Raw genomic sequence first — 16,901 nt, 5'->3', positions numbered from 1 at the left:
CGTCAAAAGTAAAGATGGACAGATTCTTACTGAATCAGAGGAAGTAAAGGATAGGTGGAAAGAAAGCTTTCAAGAACTATATAATAAAAAGAACCCAACAGATGAGGAGCTAACGCAAAGTGTTCCCCAGATGCCCAGCTGCAAGATAGAACCAGCCATCCTACGAGAGGAAATTGAAAGTGCTGTTAAAAAGATGTCAGATGGCAAAGCCCGGGATATGACAATATCACAGCTGAAGAACTCAAAGCAGCTGGGAGCACAGGGATCGAAATCCTACATATGCTATGCACCAAAATATGGGACAGCGAAATCTTCCCAGATGACTGGGGAGGCTATCATCACACCAATTTACAAGAAGAAAGACAAGCTTGATTGCGGCAACTACCGAGGATCAGCTTGCTTAGCCATGCATGCAAAGTAATTACACTTATTCTACAACGCCGAATCATGAAAAGAACTGAAGAAATTCTATCAGAGTCCCAAGCAGGATTTAGACCAGGACGTTCAACCATAGACCAACTCTTCACCCTCAGGCAAATAGTTGAGAAGCATCTTGAAATGAGGAAGGCCCTTTTCTGTTGCTACATCGACTTGAAAAAAGCCTTCGACTCAGTGTGGCAGGAAGGACTTTGGAAGGCACTTGGCTTCTTTGGTTTCCCAAACAAAATCACCTGTCTCCTGAAAGCTCTCTACAATAAATCTGCAAGTACTGTCAGAGTAAATGGGGAACTAACAGACTGGTTTACAACCCTGGTTGGAGTTCGCCAAGGATGTGTAATCTCACCCCAACTTTTTAACATCCTACTGGAGATGACTATGTTGTATGCCCTGCACGATACCAACATAGGAGTAAACATCCAAGGACAAGTGGTGAACAACTTACGATTTGCAGGCGACATTGCACTAATTGCTAACAGTGAAGAAGACCTCCAGACACTGGTTAGCCTCATTCATCAAAGCAGCTCAGCTTTTGGACTCAAAATAAATATCGCTAAAACAGAAGTCCAGGCCATATGCAAAGAAGACACCCATCTGAACATCACAATTGACAATACCCAGCTTCTGCAGGTAGAGGAGTTCACATACCTGGGAGGAAAGATCACCCAAAAGGATCCTGCTCAGAAGATATTAAACTTGAATAGGCAAAGCCCTAGGAGCTGTGCAGAGACTACAGAGTATCTGGAGTGCTAAGGACATCCAAACCAACACCAAGATTGAGCTTTACAAGGTCCTTGTTTTGTCAATATTGCTATACGGAGCAGAAACCTGGACATTGAAAAGAGAGGATGAGAATCGACTGCTCACTTTCGAGATGATGTGCCTTAGGAAAATAATGGGAGTAACACGGAGAGACAGGATCAGAAACACCATCATCCGCAAAACCCTGGGTGTTGAATTTTCCATCTTGGACAGAATAACCCGGAAGAGACTGCATTATTTTGGCCACGTCCAGAGAATGCCTCCCTCACGCCTTCCAAAGATGGCCTTTGAATGTCACATCCAGGGAGTCAGACCTAGAGGAAGACCGCCAAAGAGGTGGAGAGACTGCCTGCTAGCTGACTGCAAAAGAACCGACCTAAACTCCATAGTAAATGCCAGCCGTACAGCAGATGACAGAACAGTTTGGCGGGACATTGTGATGCGGATGCCACCACTCAACCCCCAGTTGGAGTGAACGGCATAGGTCAAGGTAGGTCAAGGTAATCTTTGTGAAATGAGCCCTGGATTGACTACTCTGTAGAAAAGCATTTGGCCAATATTATTATATCATTTTTGTGAATATATGACACATTTTTTGAATCTGAATGGTTTTGATGGTATTGTCTATCATAATTATGCATTACGAAGTCAGTGCATGTAGGTCTAACCAGCAAACACAAAATGATTTGCAGAATATGTTTAATTGTCAGGTTATATAAAAGATATAAAATGTTTTAATAACATTAAAGAACATTGAAAACATGCTGCAAAACATTCTAACATAATGTGTTGCCAAACTATGTTGCCAAAAATAGTAAACAATAACATTTTTACAATTTACATATGAAATGTTTTAGGAAAGTTTTCATGACCTTTACATAATCATAATGATAACCCGATATTCAAGCCTAAATGTTATATAAAACGAATTGACCAAAACCAACAAACATTTAATGTTAAAAAAAACCCATTTTAGTGTTTGCTGGGTATAACCATCTACTAGACATGACTGTTGTTATCTGTAGGGGTCCGTTATCAGTGGAAGCGCGATACATAGTTCTCTGCCATGTCTTCAAAAGAAAGCCGAGCACGACGCGGAGTATGCACACATTGAAAACAGGCCATGCACACATTGAAAACAGGCGCTTAAATCAAGTTGAATCAGCTAACGACAGGAAAAACCTTAATATAGTAAATATGTGACATAATCTGGTCTATGGGGGCCAAAAGCGGCAAATTTGAAACTGAGATAAAGGTATAAATATGGAGTAAAAAACAATAAAATACATAAGAAAATAGACATCAAAAAATTTCATAAGTTTAGAACCAAGTATGCTAGACCTTTGGTGTTTTCAGTAAATGATAGCCTATTGTATGTATAATGTAATAATTACAGTAACTCAATTTTCAAAAATGCCTCCTTTGGCCCCCATGGACCAGATCATGTCACATATGGTAGATAATATATAGTAACAATACAACTTTCTACTACCCTCAAATAATAGCACATTTAAATTTGGGAAAATGAACCACGCAATTGCTCAGTCCTTAAAAGATGCCAGGACATCAATCACATGACTGTACAAGATTATTTATTTATATAACAAAGACAATTTTTGATTTAAGGATTCAATCATCTTAAACAGTGGTTCATCAGATATAGCGAGGGCAGCTTTTGCTGCCTGAGTGCTATAAAAATTATGTGGATGGAAATAAGTCAAAGATTGTTTAATTCACATAATTATTTCATGAGGAATGTTGGATGGTTGTTGCCACTCAACATTACAAGAAGATCTATCAGCAAAAACTACAGAATAAAACAGCGAAGTTTAGCCGCTTCCTCCAAAATAATGAATTCAATATGTAGCGTGTATCGCACACAAGTTCAGGCATGACAAATTTTATATGCTACAGTAAAAAGTGTGGATACATCATCGCTTGATAACAGTTGACTCCTATACAAATGTATCGTAAGAGTTGTTGAATTGTTTATTTAATAACAAAGGTTTCTTATATGGTTTTATGTCGAAATCTTGATAATATGTTACCTTTTGATATGCCTGTGTAGTCTCATCCCCATATGTGGTACAGAAGTACTCATGTAAGTCTGTGTCTGTCTGTCTGCCTAGCTGATCACGAGATTTTGTGTCTGGGACACACTGAATAACACCGCACTGAGAAAACAGAATAAGCCAAAATCAACATATTTGCAAACATACTAGCACACAACAGCCTAATGATACCACTTAGGCTTATCAGAGATTTTGACAAACTTCACTACCAAACGATCACCATTTATATAACACCATATAACACATGCAAACACACTGTTTATTATATTTTTTTTTTTGTGAATACTCTCAATCATCTGGGAATCATACAATGAGGGAATAAGTTCAATCTATTCAACCAGATTCACATACCTTGGAGCAACCAACGTTGCGGCCAGTACCACTGACCTTCAGCTGGGTTGTGATGTTAAACACCTTGAGAACCGATGACGTCACCCTGTGACATCATTTGGCGAGTAGAGTTCTGATGGTTCTGTCCCAGGCGTGTGAGAGGTTGTTCCTGAGTCCTCCACCACGGTTGAGGGCTGGTTGTTCTGCTCGCACCCAGATGGCTTCTTTCACTCCCGTTCGTACCACCGTGCCATGGTCGAGGACTTTGGCGTCCTCTAGGTCCACCTCGTGTTTGCTGGCTTTAAGGTGAGTATAAACCGCTGATTCAGCTGGGCCCGAACTAGAGCGCTGATGTTGTTTTAGCCGTTTCTTAAGGGGTTGAGATGTTTCTCCAATATAAGTGTCAGTACAATTGAAACTCTCCACGCACTGAATACCATATACAAGTCCACTCTGCCTGCCTTTGGGTTGCTTGTCCTTGGGGTGGACTAAGGCTTGGCGTATGGTATTGACTGGCTTAAAGTGAGTTGTGATATTATACTCTCTGAATATGCGCTTAAGTTTCTCTGATAAATCACCGTGGTAAGGAATTGTAGCACTTGCAGTTCTACCAGAATTACTGTTGGAATGTTTGGTGGGCTCTTTACCGTCTTTTCCACCTGAGTTCAGGGCTTTATCAATTGCCCAGTTCTTGAAGCCACAATGGTGGAGAGCTTTACGCAGGTGATCTTGTTCCGCTTTCTTTTCGGATTCCTTGGTGACAATGGTCTCCGCTCTATGAAAAAGAGTCTTTACCACACCGAGTTTCTGGATTAGCGGATGGTTTGAGTCGAACTGCAAATACTGGTCAGTATGAGTCTGTTTTCGATAAACAGATACTGACAGGAAAGGTCTTCCTCTCGTGAGCGAGACAATCAAGAAAGGCGAGCTTGTTGTCTGATAAGCCTTCTTGGGTGAACTTGATATTGGGGTCAACTTGGTTTATGTGGTTGAAAAACCGATCTAGTTCACAGGCTTTAATTAACACCCAGGTATCATCGACATAACGATACCACTTGGATGGACCGATACCGTCAAGCGTCGACAATGCTACGCGTTCAAAGTTCTCCATATAAAGGTTGGAAATGATCGGAGAAATTGGTGAACCCATACTGCAACCATGCGATTGTTTGTAAAATTGACCGCCATAGCTAAAATAGGTGTTATCCAGGCATAATTGAAGCAAATCACACAACTGATCCGGAGACAAGTCAGTGCGTTCGTGCAAACTTGTATCTTGTCTCAACACTTCACGTATCGCTTTCACCGCATCAACCGGGGGGATACTGGTGAAGAGTGCCGTAACATCAAATGATGTGATTGTCTCGTCGGGTTCCAGCGATAAGTCACTAATCTTATCAGCGAAGTCTTTGGGATTAAGAATATGGTGCTCAGATTTACCGACTAACGGCCCTAGGATCTTTGCTAAAAACTTTGCGATGTCGTAAGTAACAGCACCGATGCTGCTCACAATGGGCCGTAAAGGAACATTAGCTTTGTGAACCTTAGGAAGACCATAGAATGTTGGGATGGTTTCCGCTGTGGGGTTTAATTGAAGTTTAAGCTTCACATCAATTGCACCGTCCTCAATTTCTCCGATCATTTCCAACCTTTATATGGAGAACTTTGAACGCGTAGCATTGTCGACGTTTGACGGTATCGGTCCATCCAAGTGGTATCGTTATGTCGATGATACCTGGGTGTTAATTAAAGCCTGTGAACTAGATCGGTTTTTCAACCACATAAACCAAGTTGACCCCAATATCAAGTTCACCCAAGAAGGCTTATCAGACAACAAGCTCGCCTTTCTTGATTGTCTCGTTCACGTAGAGGAAGACCTTTCCCTGTCAGTATCTGTTTATCGAAAACAGACTCATACTGACCAGTATTTGCAGTTCGACTCAAACCATCCGCTAATCCAGAAACTCGGTGTGGTAAAGACTCTTTTCCATAGAGCGGAGACCATTGTCACCAAGGAATCCAAAAAGAAAGCGGAACAAGATCACCTGCGTAAAGCTCTCCACCATTGTGGCTTCAAGAACTGGGCAATTGATAAAGCCCTGAACTCAGGTGGAAAAGACGGTAAAGAGCCCACCAAACATTCCAACAGTAATTCTGGTAGAACTGCAAGTGCTACAATTCCTTACCACGGTGATTTATCAGAGAAACTTAAGCGCATATTCAGAGAGTATAATATCACAACTCACTTTAAGCCAGTCAATACCATACGCCAAGCCTTAGTCCACCCCAAGGACAAGCAACCCAAAGGCAGGCAGAGTGGACTTGTATATGGTATTCAGTGCGCGGAGAGTTTCAATTGTACTGACACTTATATTGGAGAAACATCTCAACCCCTTAAGAAACGGCTAAAACAACATCAGCGCTCTAGTTCGGGCCCGGCTGAATCAGCGGTTTATACTCACCTTAAAGCCAGCAAACACGAGGTGGACCTAGAGGACGCGTCAAAGTCCTCGATCCAAGCACGGTGGTACTGAACGGGAGTGAAAGAAGCCATCTGGGTGCGAGCAGAACAACCATCCCTCAACCGTGGTGGAGGACTCAGGAACAACCTCTCACACGCCTGGGACAGAACCACCAGAACTCTACCTCGCCAAATGACGTCACAGGGTGACGTCATCGGTTCTCAAGGTGTTTAACATCACAACCCAGCTGAAGGTCAGTGGTACTGGCCGCAACGTTGGTTGCTCCAAGGTACGTGAATCTGGTTGAATAGATTGAACTTATTCCCTCACTGTTTATTATATAGAACAACTTATGATTATTTATTAATTAGTGCAGTATGGCTGTCAATCAAGTCATATAACAAAATCATACAGAAGTTAAACTTCAGATTACTGTGATGTGCCCTGAGTAATTTAATTTGATGATTTATCTTTGTTTACAAAGTTACATGAGTGATGACATTTTGGGCAAATTGAGCAAAACAAGTTGAATCATATCTAATTTGGAATATTTGGAAACCCCCCTGAGGTTGTAAAGTGAAGATGACAGCACGGGATTCCCCTCAGGAAATGATGTCATGTGAAAGGTTAATGTTATAATTAAGGCTTGGGAATTTCCAAGATCACATTTGGATATTTATATTTGGGATTTCCCACTGCTTGATATATAAGAAAATGTAAACACAATTATTGACAGTTTGTAGTGTTGATCTGGGCTAGCTAGCTAATATGCTTACAGTCCAATTCCTTCAAAGAAAGGAAATTGCGAACCAGAATTAATTTAAGTAGTCAATGCACTTGTACTTGTAAAGTTGTACTTTTACTCTATCTTCATTTTGATGTCTGTTTTTGCCTTTATCAGATTGTTTTCACATTTGCCATTTGTCCATCTCAGTAGCACATCTGTGCTTTTCCAAAAATGCACAAATCTGAATTTTGATGCACATTGTATTTTAGGGTGTTTCTAGAAACCTACCCCTGGTGATGTAGCCACAACTCTGTAAGGAAAAAGATATAAATCCAATCCAACTTGACGGAAGATATTCTTGAATAATCCAATCACTTGGAGGGCCAACATGTCCTGGAGTAAAAAATACAAAGAAACTATTTATCTACCAAAAAAACCTGTTTCAAAGCATAAAAAGTGGCCAAAGTTTAAAAATCTTTCCTGTGTGGCTTTTCACCCTTTTTAAAACTTGGTCCCATTAAGTAAAGTCACAAGAACATGAAGAACAGGTCATAAATGTTATTTTTACATGCAACAATTTGCAATATGCAGTAGGCTATGTATTATCAAAAACATATGAATTTGAAAGTTTGTGTTTTATTATACTGCATGTGTATAAAGAGTAGTAGAGTATTATATATACTTGGCAAATTGACTGTCTGTCAACCCACATGACTATGAGTATTTTATCAAAATGAGTCTTTACTACTTTTTCGTAAATCAAAATACATTATAACGTCTAAACGGAAAAACTTCAGTCAAGCACGAACATTAATTCATTTACTCTACGAAATAAATACTGCCAACTAAGAAAACCAACAAGTATAGATGACTTTGTATAGGTCTTAAGAAACTTTCACAAATGGGACTAAGTTTAAAAAAGGTTTAAAAGCCACACAGGAACGATTTTTTAAACTTTGGCCCCGTTTTGAAACGTGTTTTTTTTTTGTAAGATATTTTTGCTATTTTTGAAATTAAGGTTACTCTTGCTGGAGTGTTTACTTGTCGTATGGGAGTCGCCAGCCTCAGGAATACCAGCCCTGATGTTTTCATTTCATACTTAGCGACAGCCCGTCACCCATTTCATACTTTTTACTTGTTTCTCAATAATTTCCCTCATTCTTCTGGCACTACCCTCTCTCAGGTGCTAATTTATAGTTGTTGGATATTCATATTTCGCGGTTAGTGGTTCTCTGCAGCCTTTGTAGCCCTGCGGGGCAAACTAGTTGGATATCCATATTGCATGGTTAGTGGTTCCTGGTAGCCCTGCGGGACAAACTAGTTGGATATCCATACTTCGCAGTTACTGGTTGCCATTTTTGACGACTTCTGGCTTTCAGTAATAAGCCCAAAATGAATCAATTAAATCGTGTACAAGATATTTGGGCGTGATCACAATAATTTAGAACATAAAATAAATGAAGAATTGAACTTTTGTTCACAACACATAAAGTTGCTCACCTGAAATTTTTGGTTGTTAAGACTACAACCTTCTTCAGCACAATGATCCAGTTCGTTGATCGATTTGACGATTCTTGACTTGTGACATCAGAACTGGATCGTAGACTCTTGCTAAGTTGTAGCCCCCCCATCCTTATTCAAAGAACCAACCTTCTTTGACCTTGTTAACATATTTCTTTTTATGCAAATCCAATATAAATGAAGATGTTAAACTCACGTTTTTAGTGACATTTCACCATTACACTAGTGGTTTCATCAGACTAGCAACTCATCACATCTGACTGCTTCCTTTTATAGGCAACAGGAACCGCTATAGAGGGTGTGTTGAGTTGGTCAAAGATGTTGTTGAGTGAGTAGGTCCCCTCATCCTGGTTTAGAGTGTCTTTTCCTTTTCGGCATATCCAGATGGCTTCTTTCAGCCACCTATTTCTCCATCTCTTTTTCACAACATCTTTGCCCAACTCATCACACCCTCAATAGAGGTTCCTGTTGCCTATAAAAGGAAGCAGTCAGATGTGATGATTTGCCAGTCTGATGAAACCACTAGTGTAATGGTGAAACATCACTAAAAATGTGAGTTTAACATCTTCATTTATATTGGATTTGTATAAAAAGAAATATGTTAACAGTTAAATCTAACAATCCAAATGAACTTGTTCAAAGATAGGGCTTACCTGTCTAACGTCATCTCCCACTTTGAAGATACACGCCTGCCATTCTGGCTTGTTACTTTTCCGTTCTAATTTACTGCTATAGTCACAACTTTCATCCTTTTTGTCATCACCCCCACCAAGCATACCCAAGTTCTCCAAACCTTGAATACCACACCGTTGGACTTTGAACCGTGCCAGGAATGGGGCTTTAGCAGCACTGAAAGAAAAGGAAACATGATTCAAATCGGCCATTTCGAAATCAAACATGGTGTTACTCTCAACTTGAGATGAGACTATATAAAAAATCATAGGGTCAAGAACTGAATCATCCATAGCAATCATGTTCTGACAGTGATGCATCAGTTTCTTAAGTGAAGCAATATCATTATCTGTTCCAACTCCAGTGACACCTCATGCATATTTTCCTGGGTAGGATTAGGCCAATGTTCACTGGGGGCATGAAAGCTATGTTAGTGCCCTGTAAAATGCTAATGCCTATTTCAATGCATTCAAAGGTCCAGGGAAATTAATGAGGTGTCACTGGAGCTGAAATAGAAAAAGCTGCAACTGATTACTTTCTTTTAAGTTCAATTTATAAGTGAAAGTATATATTTGGACACATTTTAACTGATGTTTATGTACCAATAACTATAACACAATAAGCGGATTTCATCAGTGAGTACTATACCTTTGCATGGGAGTTCCTGACTTGTAGTCAATATCTACTATGACTGCATCAGGGCTGCTTGGCAAGTAACATCCAGGTTGCAACTCTATCTCACCCAATGCCTTCAGGCATGCCTTCTTACGCTTTTCACCTTTAGGAAATTCTCTGAAAAATGAAGTTGTAATATTCTCATTAAAAAAAAATCTAATTTTGACAATTCTTCTGTTGTTCTCAACATAGTCATATATCATTACTATATCAATTAGCATAGTAAAGTATATCATATAATATTGAAAGGCTTTGAGTGTGATATGAGCATATACCGTACAAGCCATGGAAATACAAACCAAGCCGAAGGTATTTTCATGGGAAATGCGGTATCACATAATAAAAGCAATCCAATATTATACAATATGACAGGTTTCGCTGCTTTTAGAGTGCCATAATATAAAAATGTTGGTGTCATTGGAAAGTAAATTGCTTATTGTTATATTTCCATCATGTTTGCCTGTGGTACAAAATATCAAACCGCATGACTTAACAAATTATGCACTGTGTTACAGCAATATTATTTGTACTGCCTCACGCCACCTGGGCACTTTGGGAGAACAATGCCAGTGCATTGAAAGGTTAACCCAGGTTAAATAAGAATGAAGTAAATAAATAAATAAATAAATAAGTGATCATGTGACAAGTGACCCTCGCTAGCTAATGTCAAAGTTCATATGCATCACAGCAGTCTCTATCACATGCGTCAAGGTATCAATCTATCTTGCATCGTATTAATTTCAACATTTTCATTGGATTTTACCCATTTAGAAATTGTTTTGTTCAGTTATAATTAGTGATGGCCGACGATACACACGGTATGACGTACACAGAAGATGAAGAATTGGCCTTGGTGAATACAAGCGAAGGTCAACAGTATATCGCTGTATAATAAGCTTTGTTTCATCTTCGTTAATTTTCATGAAATGTCTTCATTCGATCTTCGTTCAGCATAATGTGTACGCATTAGTTAATCAAGATTTACTCATTTTTGTTGAAGCAAGAAATTTTCTAATGTGAACAGGGTCAAAGACAATGCCAAAAGTTAACAGGTAACAGACACATTGAATCAGGGCTGTCAACTCTCACGCATTGGTCGTGAGTCTCACGCAATGGGTCACTTTCTCACGGTCTCACGCCAAGGTAGTATAATCTCACGCATAGGTAGTAAATCTCACCCAAAAAGCTGGAAAATGAGTGAATTTTCACGCATCGTAAAAATATTTGTTGTCCCTCCCCCCCCCCTGCTTTTCAGATTCTCGAGGGCCGTGGCTCAAATAATCACGGGTCAAAATTAACATTGTAGTCGGCAAATCCCGGTACGCCTCTGTCTCACGCCAAGCAATTCCAAAAAGTTGACAACCCTGCATTGAATGGTTACAAATTATAGATTGGAATGTTCCATGCCTGTGCCATCTAAGCGTACTTGAATTCAGCTGACGCTGGTACAGTGTTCAGACCTGGCGACATCGCTCATCTAACTGTACACAGAATGTTCAACTTGTAAGCCCTTACGCATAAACTCTCTTTTGTGTACGCTAATACTATTTACCCTATTTTATTAGTTCAATATTGTACCCCACACTTGTCGTCGATCCCCATAGGCAACATGCCTATCTCCCGCAGTATGGTTACAACAGGTTCCCGTTTTCAGGTTCCGAATGTTTTGTCTAGAAGCGTCAATAAAGAATCGGTTTTCTGTTCGTTCATTTGAGATTACTTTATTTCATTTAGCCTAGATATTGAGTTCCTTAATGCATTCTTGAAAAGAGCTGGTCATTAGGCATCAATACGGAACTTAACTAACACTTAAAAGTCTATGTTGGGCGTTCTCTGCATACAGGTGATATTGCATGTTAAAACAGCAAATAATATTATTTTAGTTATTAAAAGCATGAGCAAGTGTTCAGCTCTGTGTTAGGGGGGTCTGACATAGCACAAACATGACTTGTTCAATTAGTAAGGTTTGATTTAAGCCAACTGAGGGTAGGCCCTATTTGCAATAAATTTGCAGTTAGTATTAGACGGGCAGCGCACAAAATGTTGGATAATCAATGATATCATACATACGCTGCACATAAATTTAGATCTATAACAACTATCATTAGGCCATTCTTTATGTGTAATAAAGTAGCTCATAATATGGAGAAACAAATTATTGCTTTTAAGAAGCTCAATTGTTTAAGGAACAACTTTACTACTGTAAAAGTCAATATTTTCGCGAGAAGATATTTTCGCGATTTTGACGATTTTGTAAATAGCTCGAGAATTAAATTTCGCGGTTTTGATATTGATACAATAGAAACCTAATGCAAAAGGTTATTTTCACCAGTTTTTATTTTTGCGATTTTATGTCCACTCGTGAAATTCGCGAAAATAAGAACCTCGCGAAAATTTCTACTTTTACAGTAATATGTGACAGCTTGTATCTTACCTGATCTCTCCTGATATGGCAGTGATTTTTCCAAAGAAATCAAATTCTCTCTCATAGAAAGCTTTGGCATGGCCAGACAGGTTGCCAAAAATGCCTTCAATGATGGCTTCTAAGTTGTCCGCAAACTCCCCTACAAGCACAAAAATTATACAAAAATGAGTATTATGAAAGTGGGGCTTACTGTATTAAGGATGTGCCCTGTGTTAAGCATACAGTTAGGGCTGGGGTAATTATGACTTTAATGACTTTAAGGTTGGGTTAACACCGATGTATTAATTTATTTTATTTAACATTTCTTTACGCAGGGTAGCACCTTCAATGACAAAGCACTGATTTCCAAGCAGGCACTGCAAGTACATAACATAATTAAATGGCTAATTGAATCACATCATCATTACAACCTAGAGATAGGTTTGGGTGAGTGCCAATGTGCCTTACCGTCTCTATTCAATCCATCTTCATCCTTGTAGATATTTGTCTTCATATTCCATATCAACTGGTGAGATAGGATCTGGGATTTGTTGGCAAGTTGTAACATTAACTCTGTCACATAACCAAACTGCAATGACACAAAATGACTTGATTAACAATTACTACAATGTCAAATTTAAAGCCATAATATAATGATCTTTTAAAATTAGTTTGGTCAATTTTTTTTCGCATGATTTGTAATGTTTACACATGTCCCAACTTACACCTACTATGATTCAGCCAAATTAATTGGGTTTTGAAGACAACAGAGGGTTTGAATTAAAGTCATAATTACTTTAAATCCCCCTCAAAAAAACCACCACATTTAAGTGGCTAAAATAGTAAATACTTTCCTGACAGTTACAAATAATATTTTATAATATTTGGCAAAGAATAACCAAATTAAAATTTGACCAAAATCGTATAAGGCATCAAGAAGCCATGATGTTTAAGATGGTACTATACAGAAAACTGACACCTCCTGCCGTACCCTAAAGGGTTAAAATATCCCTCTGAAAATGGGCAATATATCCACAATAATGTTAATATCCAGCCATCACAATGGGTACTTAAACCGGGCTACAGTGTCCATAGGTAATAGGTGATAATTAGACAATCCTGTATGTATATTCAAAGGAGAAGTGACATGGAGCAACAATGAACATGGCCTGCCCTTCAGCAGGAAGGGTGGGCAATACATTGTGCACCTCTAACCAACCACCCTCGGGCCGTTATTTTGTTCTGTTGAAATTGATCATTAAAGTGAATGGGTCAATGACCAGATATGCCAACATTTGGGAATTGGAAACATGAGGGCAGATAAACGTCGGCGTATGCGTAGCATATTTGTAAGCGTCAACAAATTGCGCGATCACAACGCATAATGCGTTGTTATGCGCATGCACCCTGCTGGTACAACAAAGATTTTCTTTCCTTTTCAATTTCAAACACGAGTGGAATAGTGGAATAAAATCCTTAAAATATTGCAGTTGGAGTTTACAAATGTGGATTTTCATTCCTTGTATTTATAAAAAAAACATAACAAAGTACAAACATATCAAAAAACTCAATTTTGCGAAAGAAACAATGTCTAGAGTACACAGCTGCCTTAATGCACCTGTCAAAATTTTCCTTGAAACCATCTATGTCAACAAAATGGAAATCCTTTGATTGCTCCATGAGCCATTCTTCAGCAGCAAACCTGATAAGCCGAAATTGGGTGGGGTCCCTGTCTATTTTGAAAGCTGGTTGGATCAAATAACCTGTGTCTGTTTGTACATGAATTAACTAACAAACTATTGGGATTGTTATTAGTGTAAATTTTATCTGATTCACACAAGCAAGTAGAAAAAAACACCACTCACATGAAATTGGGATTGTTCTTTGTGATGCACATACAGATTCCCACATGGAGGTTATCGATGTATCAACAAAATTGTTGAACAAAACGATCTTATTCAAGCCGTTTTCTTACTTTCATATAATGTATCACTTATCATGCCGAAAACTAACTTTTATTCTAGTCCACAAGGGGTCCTGGGGGAGGAAGGGCCTTATGTGTTCCCCACCCCACCCCACTAAAGGGGTGCTACAAACTTCACTACATGGTTACTTTACACTCACAATGTCCTCAAAAGCTTTGAGATAAGATTTACTTACTGTATCATATCTGACTGCCTGTACTAGTTGTGGTACATAAAACAAGAGCGCTTCAGGTGGATAAAAATGGAGCATCCTCGTTGCATACTGTGCTGTCAATGGGTTAGGAGAGTACTGGTTGGAAAAGTAGGATAATGCTGTGACAGGTGGAGCTGGCGACCAACACAGGATGTGACTTAACTGTGGTGAGATAAAAACATGTAAAGGCCCATAAGCAACAACATTCCTTGACATATTTCCTCTTAAAACCTACCATAAAACCTTTGATGAAAGCCAAATAAATACGAAACAGCCGTAAATATGCCAATACAACAAATTGGTCTTTCAATAATACTTGTTTGTATACGCTTGTATCGGTAATTTATTTGCTTAAACTCCATAATGTTATAATTTTGTTTATGGAGGGCACCTTGATTAATTGAGCTTTCTTCATAAACACTCTATATGCTTGTAGACAAGGTTTTACAGTATGACCTGATCAACAGCCTCATCCCCTCAATTTGATGAGATTTTTGTTATCATATAATAAATCATATTTTTCTCATAACCATTCTGAAATTTGACGTTCAACATCTTGATTATATCTCAACATTCTGCCACTTGCTATCCCACTTCAATTTCACTTTAACTTGAAGCTACTATATTGCAGAAACAGAGGCTTCTGACGTTCAAGTCGTCATCGATATGTGTTCAATTGCAGACCAACAAGTTTGTTTATTATAATAGCCAAGTTGCGGATGTTGTTTATATCACTTTATAACATAAAATATGATGGGTTTGAGTCTGTGTTGTTGAATTTCTTTCTTTCCTTCTTTTTCTGTTTCCTTTGTGACATCTTTTCTTTCTTTCATTTTTTTCTTTCTTTCTTTCACTCTTGCTCTTTCTTTTTTCATTTCTCTCTCTCTCTCTCTCTTTCTATTTGAATGCTTAGCTGACTGCATTGATTATTTGTTTTATTTCATTATATGGTAATTCAGGAGAAGTGTGTTCTCTGTAATGACTATTTGAAACACTGTTCTTCCCAATATTTATAGTTTAATAAGTTTGCCTACATAATTTGCCCCAGGTAAGTATCACTTTTCCTTTCATTATTTCAAAAGTCATTCCACAGACAAGTACTGCATTGTTTTAATGTTTCCATAGTTACCTCTGGTACATCTGCCTCCACACTGTGCTCATTGACCAAGTAATGGATAGCCGTAGGAAGGTTGGCTACAATGATAGGATTGAGTCGAACTAATCTTGTCACTTCCTTGATCAGAGTCTCGGAATTCTTGAACCTATAAGCAAAAGGGAAAAAGTAAACTAAAAATAGTATCCACATAATGTCAATATCTTTCAAATGTTTACTAACTTTTTAAATTAAATTTGAATGATTTGTAAATCAGCGCATACAGGCCCCAGTGAGGTAGAGCCAAAGAGTGGTGTCTCAAATAGTGTACCTCCAGATAATTTTGATATGCACCCGATAAACTTGGACTCAAAGTGTGTTGCTGATGTCGCTGAAGGTCAAAGGTCACACAAGGGGTCACAAATTTTAAATGGTCAATGGCAAAATTAAACAAATTTAATCCCCTTGTGTGAGTGACCTTGTGATCACCTAATTTCCTCAAGGGTGCCCTTGTGGCTCCTGGTGGAATTTTAAACTAATACCCTCCTCCATTAGTAAGCAACTTCACAGTCATTCTGGGTCGTCTCTATCCTTGACTAATGCATATATACTTCATGTCATCTGAAGGGTGAAGTGCTGTATACATATCAATATGCAGACATGGATATGCTCACTTTCCACTTAAAATGACATCACTTGAAGTGGTGTCACTTGAAGTGGTTGCATGTATTTTGACAAAATAACAACTGTATTGTTCATATACAGCCTGCTTGTCCTGTACAGAATGCTGTTTTTCTATGTTTCATGCTGCTATAGACATGTAGATGTTGTAAAATGTCAAGCACATTTACCACTTGAGGTTGCTCAACTGACATTATGTACCACTTTGGGTTTCACTATATGTAGATCACCTAAGGTGGTGTATGAAGTAAATAGAGCAATTTGTACAAATTGACATATGGTATACGCGTCACGGTAAGTACTCCTGATGATTCAAAGATCGGAATACGCACACAGTACAAAGTAACCAATATAATCACTACTTCCAATATCTGAAAGTGTAGTACCTTATAGGTAGATGGCATGCTAGGAATGGTGATATATCCCACGCCAACCTCACATAATCCCTCCATGTTCTCTCACTACTCTGTTGTACTCTCCAGCCAGCCACCTGTTCTTCAAGAGGGATTTTCTGTTCTGGTGCATCCATGGGATTGTACCAACAGCATAGTCTTTCTATTTCATTGGCCTTGTTAAGAAAACAATTACAAACAAGTTTGTTCATATAATTTCAGATTCATATATTAAAAACTACAATTCTTTCATTATTCAAGTTTACATGTTTCATTTTTCTACTTAGTTTATTCATGGTGGCTATGTTTTGTAAATTGGGGGTCAGACGATTAGATTTTTCATTTTTTTCCTGAACAATCAGACAGTATAAAGCCTTCACATAACAAAGACAGGTATGTATGAGTATATAACCACAATGATAACTGTTAATATTATATGCATGCAACATTTATAATGTAAATAACAATTTATATTCCAGAAATCCAAATTTACA

At 38.5% G+C, this 16,901-nt stretch overlaps 1 protein-coding gene across 1 annotated transcript in view; it reads right to left on the bottom strand.

Moving 5' to 3' along the window:
- The window catches only part of LOC140158722 (phosphatidylinositol 4-kinase alpha-like), a 164,200-nt gene that overhangs the window by 19,750 nt on the left and 127,549 nt on the right, over positions 1–16,901 (bottom strand). Inside the window, 9 exon segments of the mRNA XM_072181918.1 lie at positions 3,249–3,374; positions 7,080–7,184; positions 8,966–9,161; positions 9,633–9,776; positions 12,094–12,223; positions 12,532–12,652; positions 14,224–14,403; positions 15,371–15,503; positions 16,402–16,583. Coding sequence (XP_072038019.1) covers positions 3,249–3,374; positions 7,080–7,184; positions 8,966–9,161; positions 9,633–9,776; positions 12,094–12,223; positions 12,532–12,652; positions 14,224–14,403; positions 15,371–15,503; positions 16,402–16,583 — 1,317 coding nt within the window.

Source organism: Amphiura filiformis, chromosome 1, assembly GCF_039555335.1.
Source record: "Amphiura filiformis chromosome 1, Afil_fr2py, whole genome shotgun sequence".
Classification (NCBI taxonomy): Eukaryota; Metazoa; Echinodermata; class Ophiuroidea; order Amphilepidida; family Amphiuridae; genus Amphiura; species Amphiura filiformis.
Note: the sequence above shows the minus strand (reverse complement) of the source record. Positions and strands in the feature narration are given on the sequence as shown.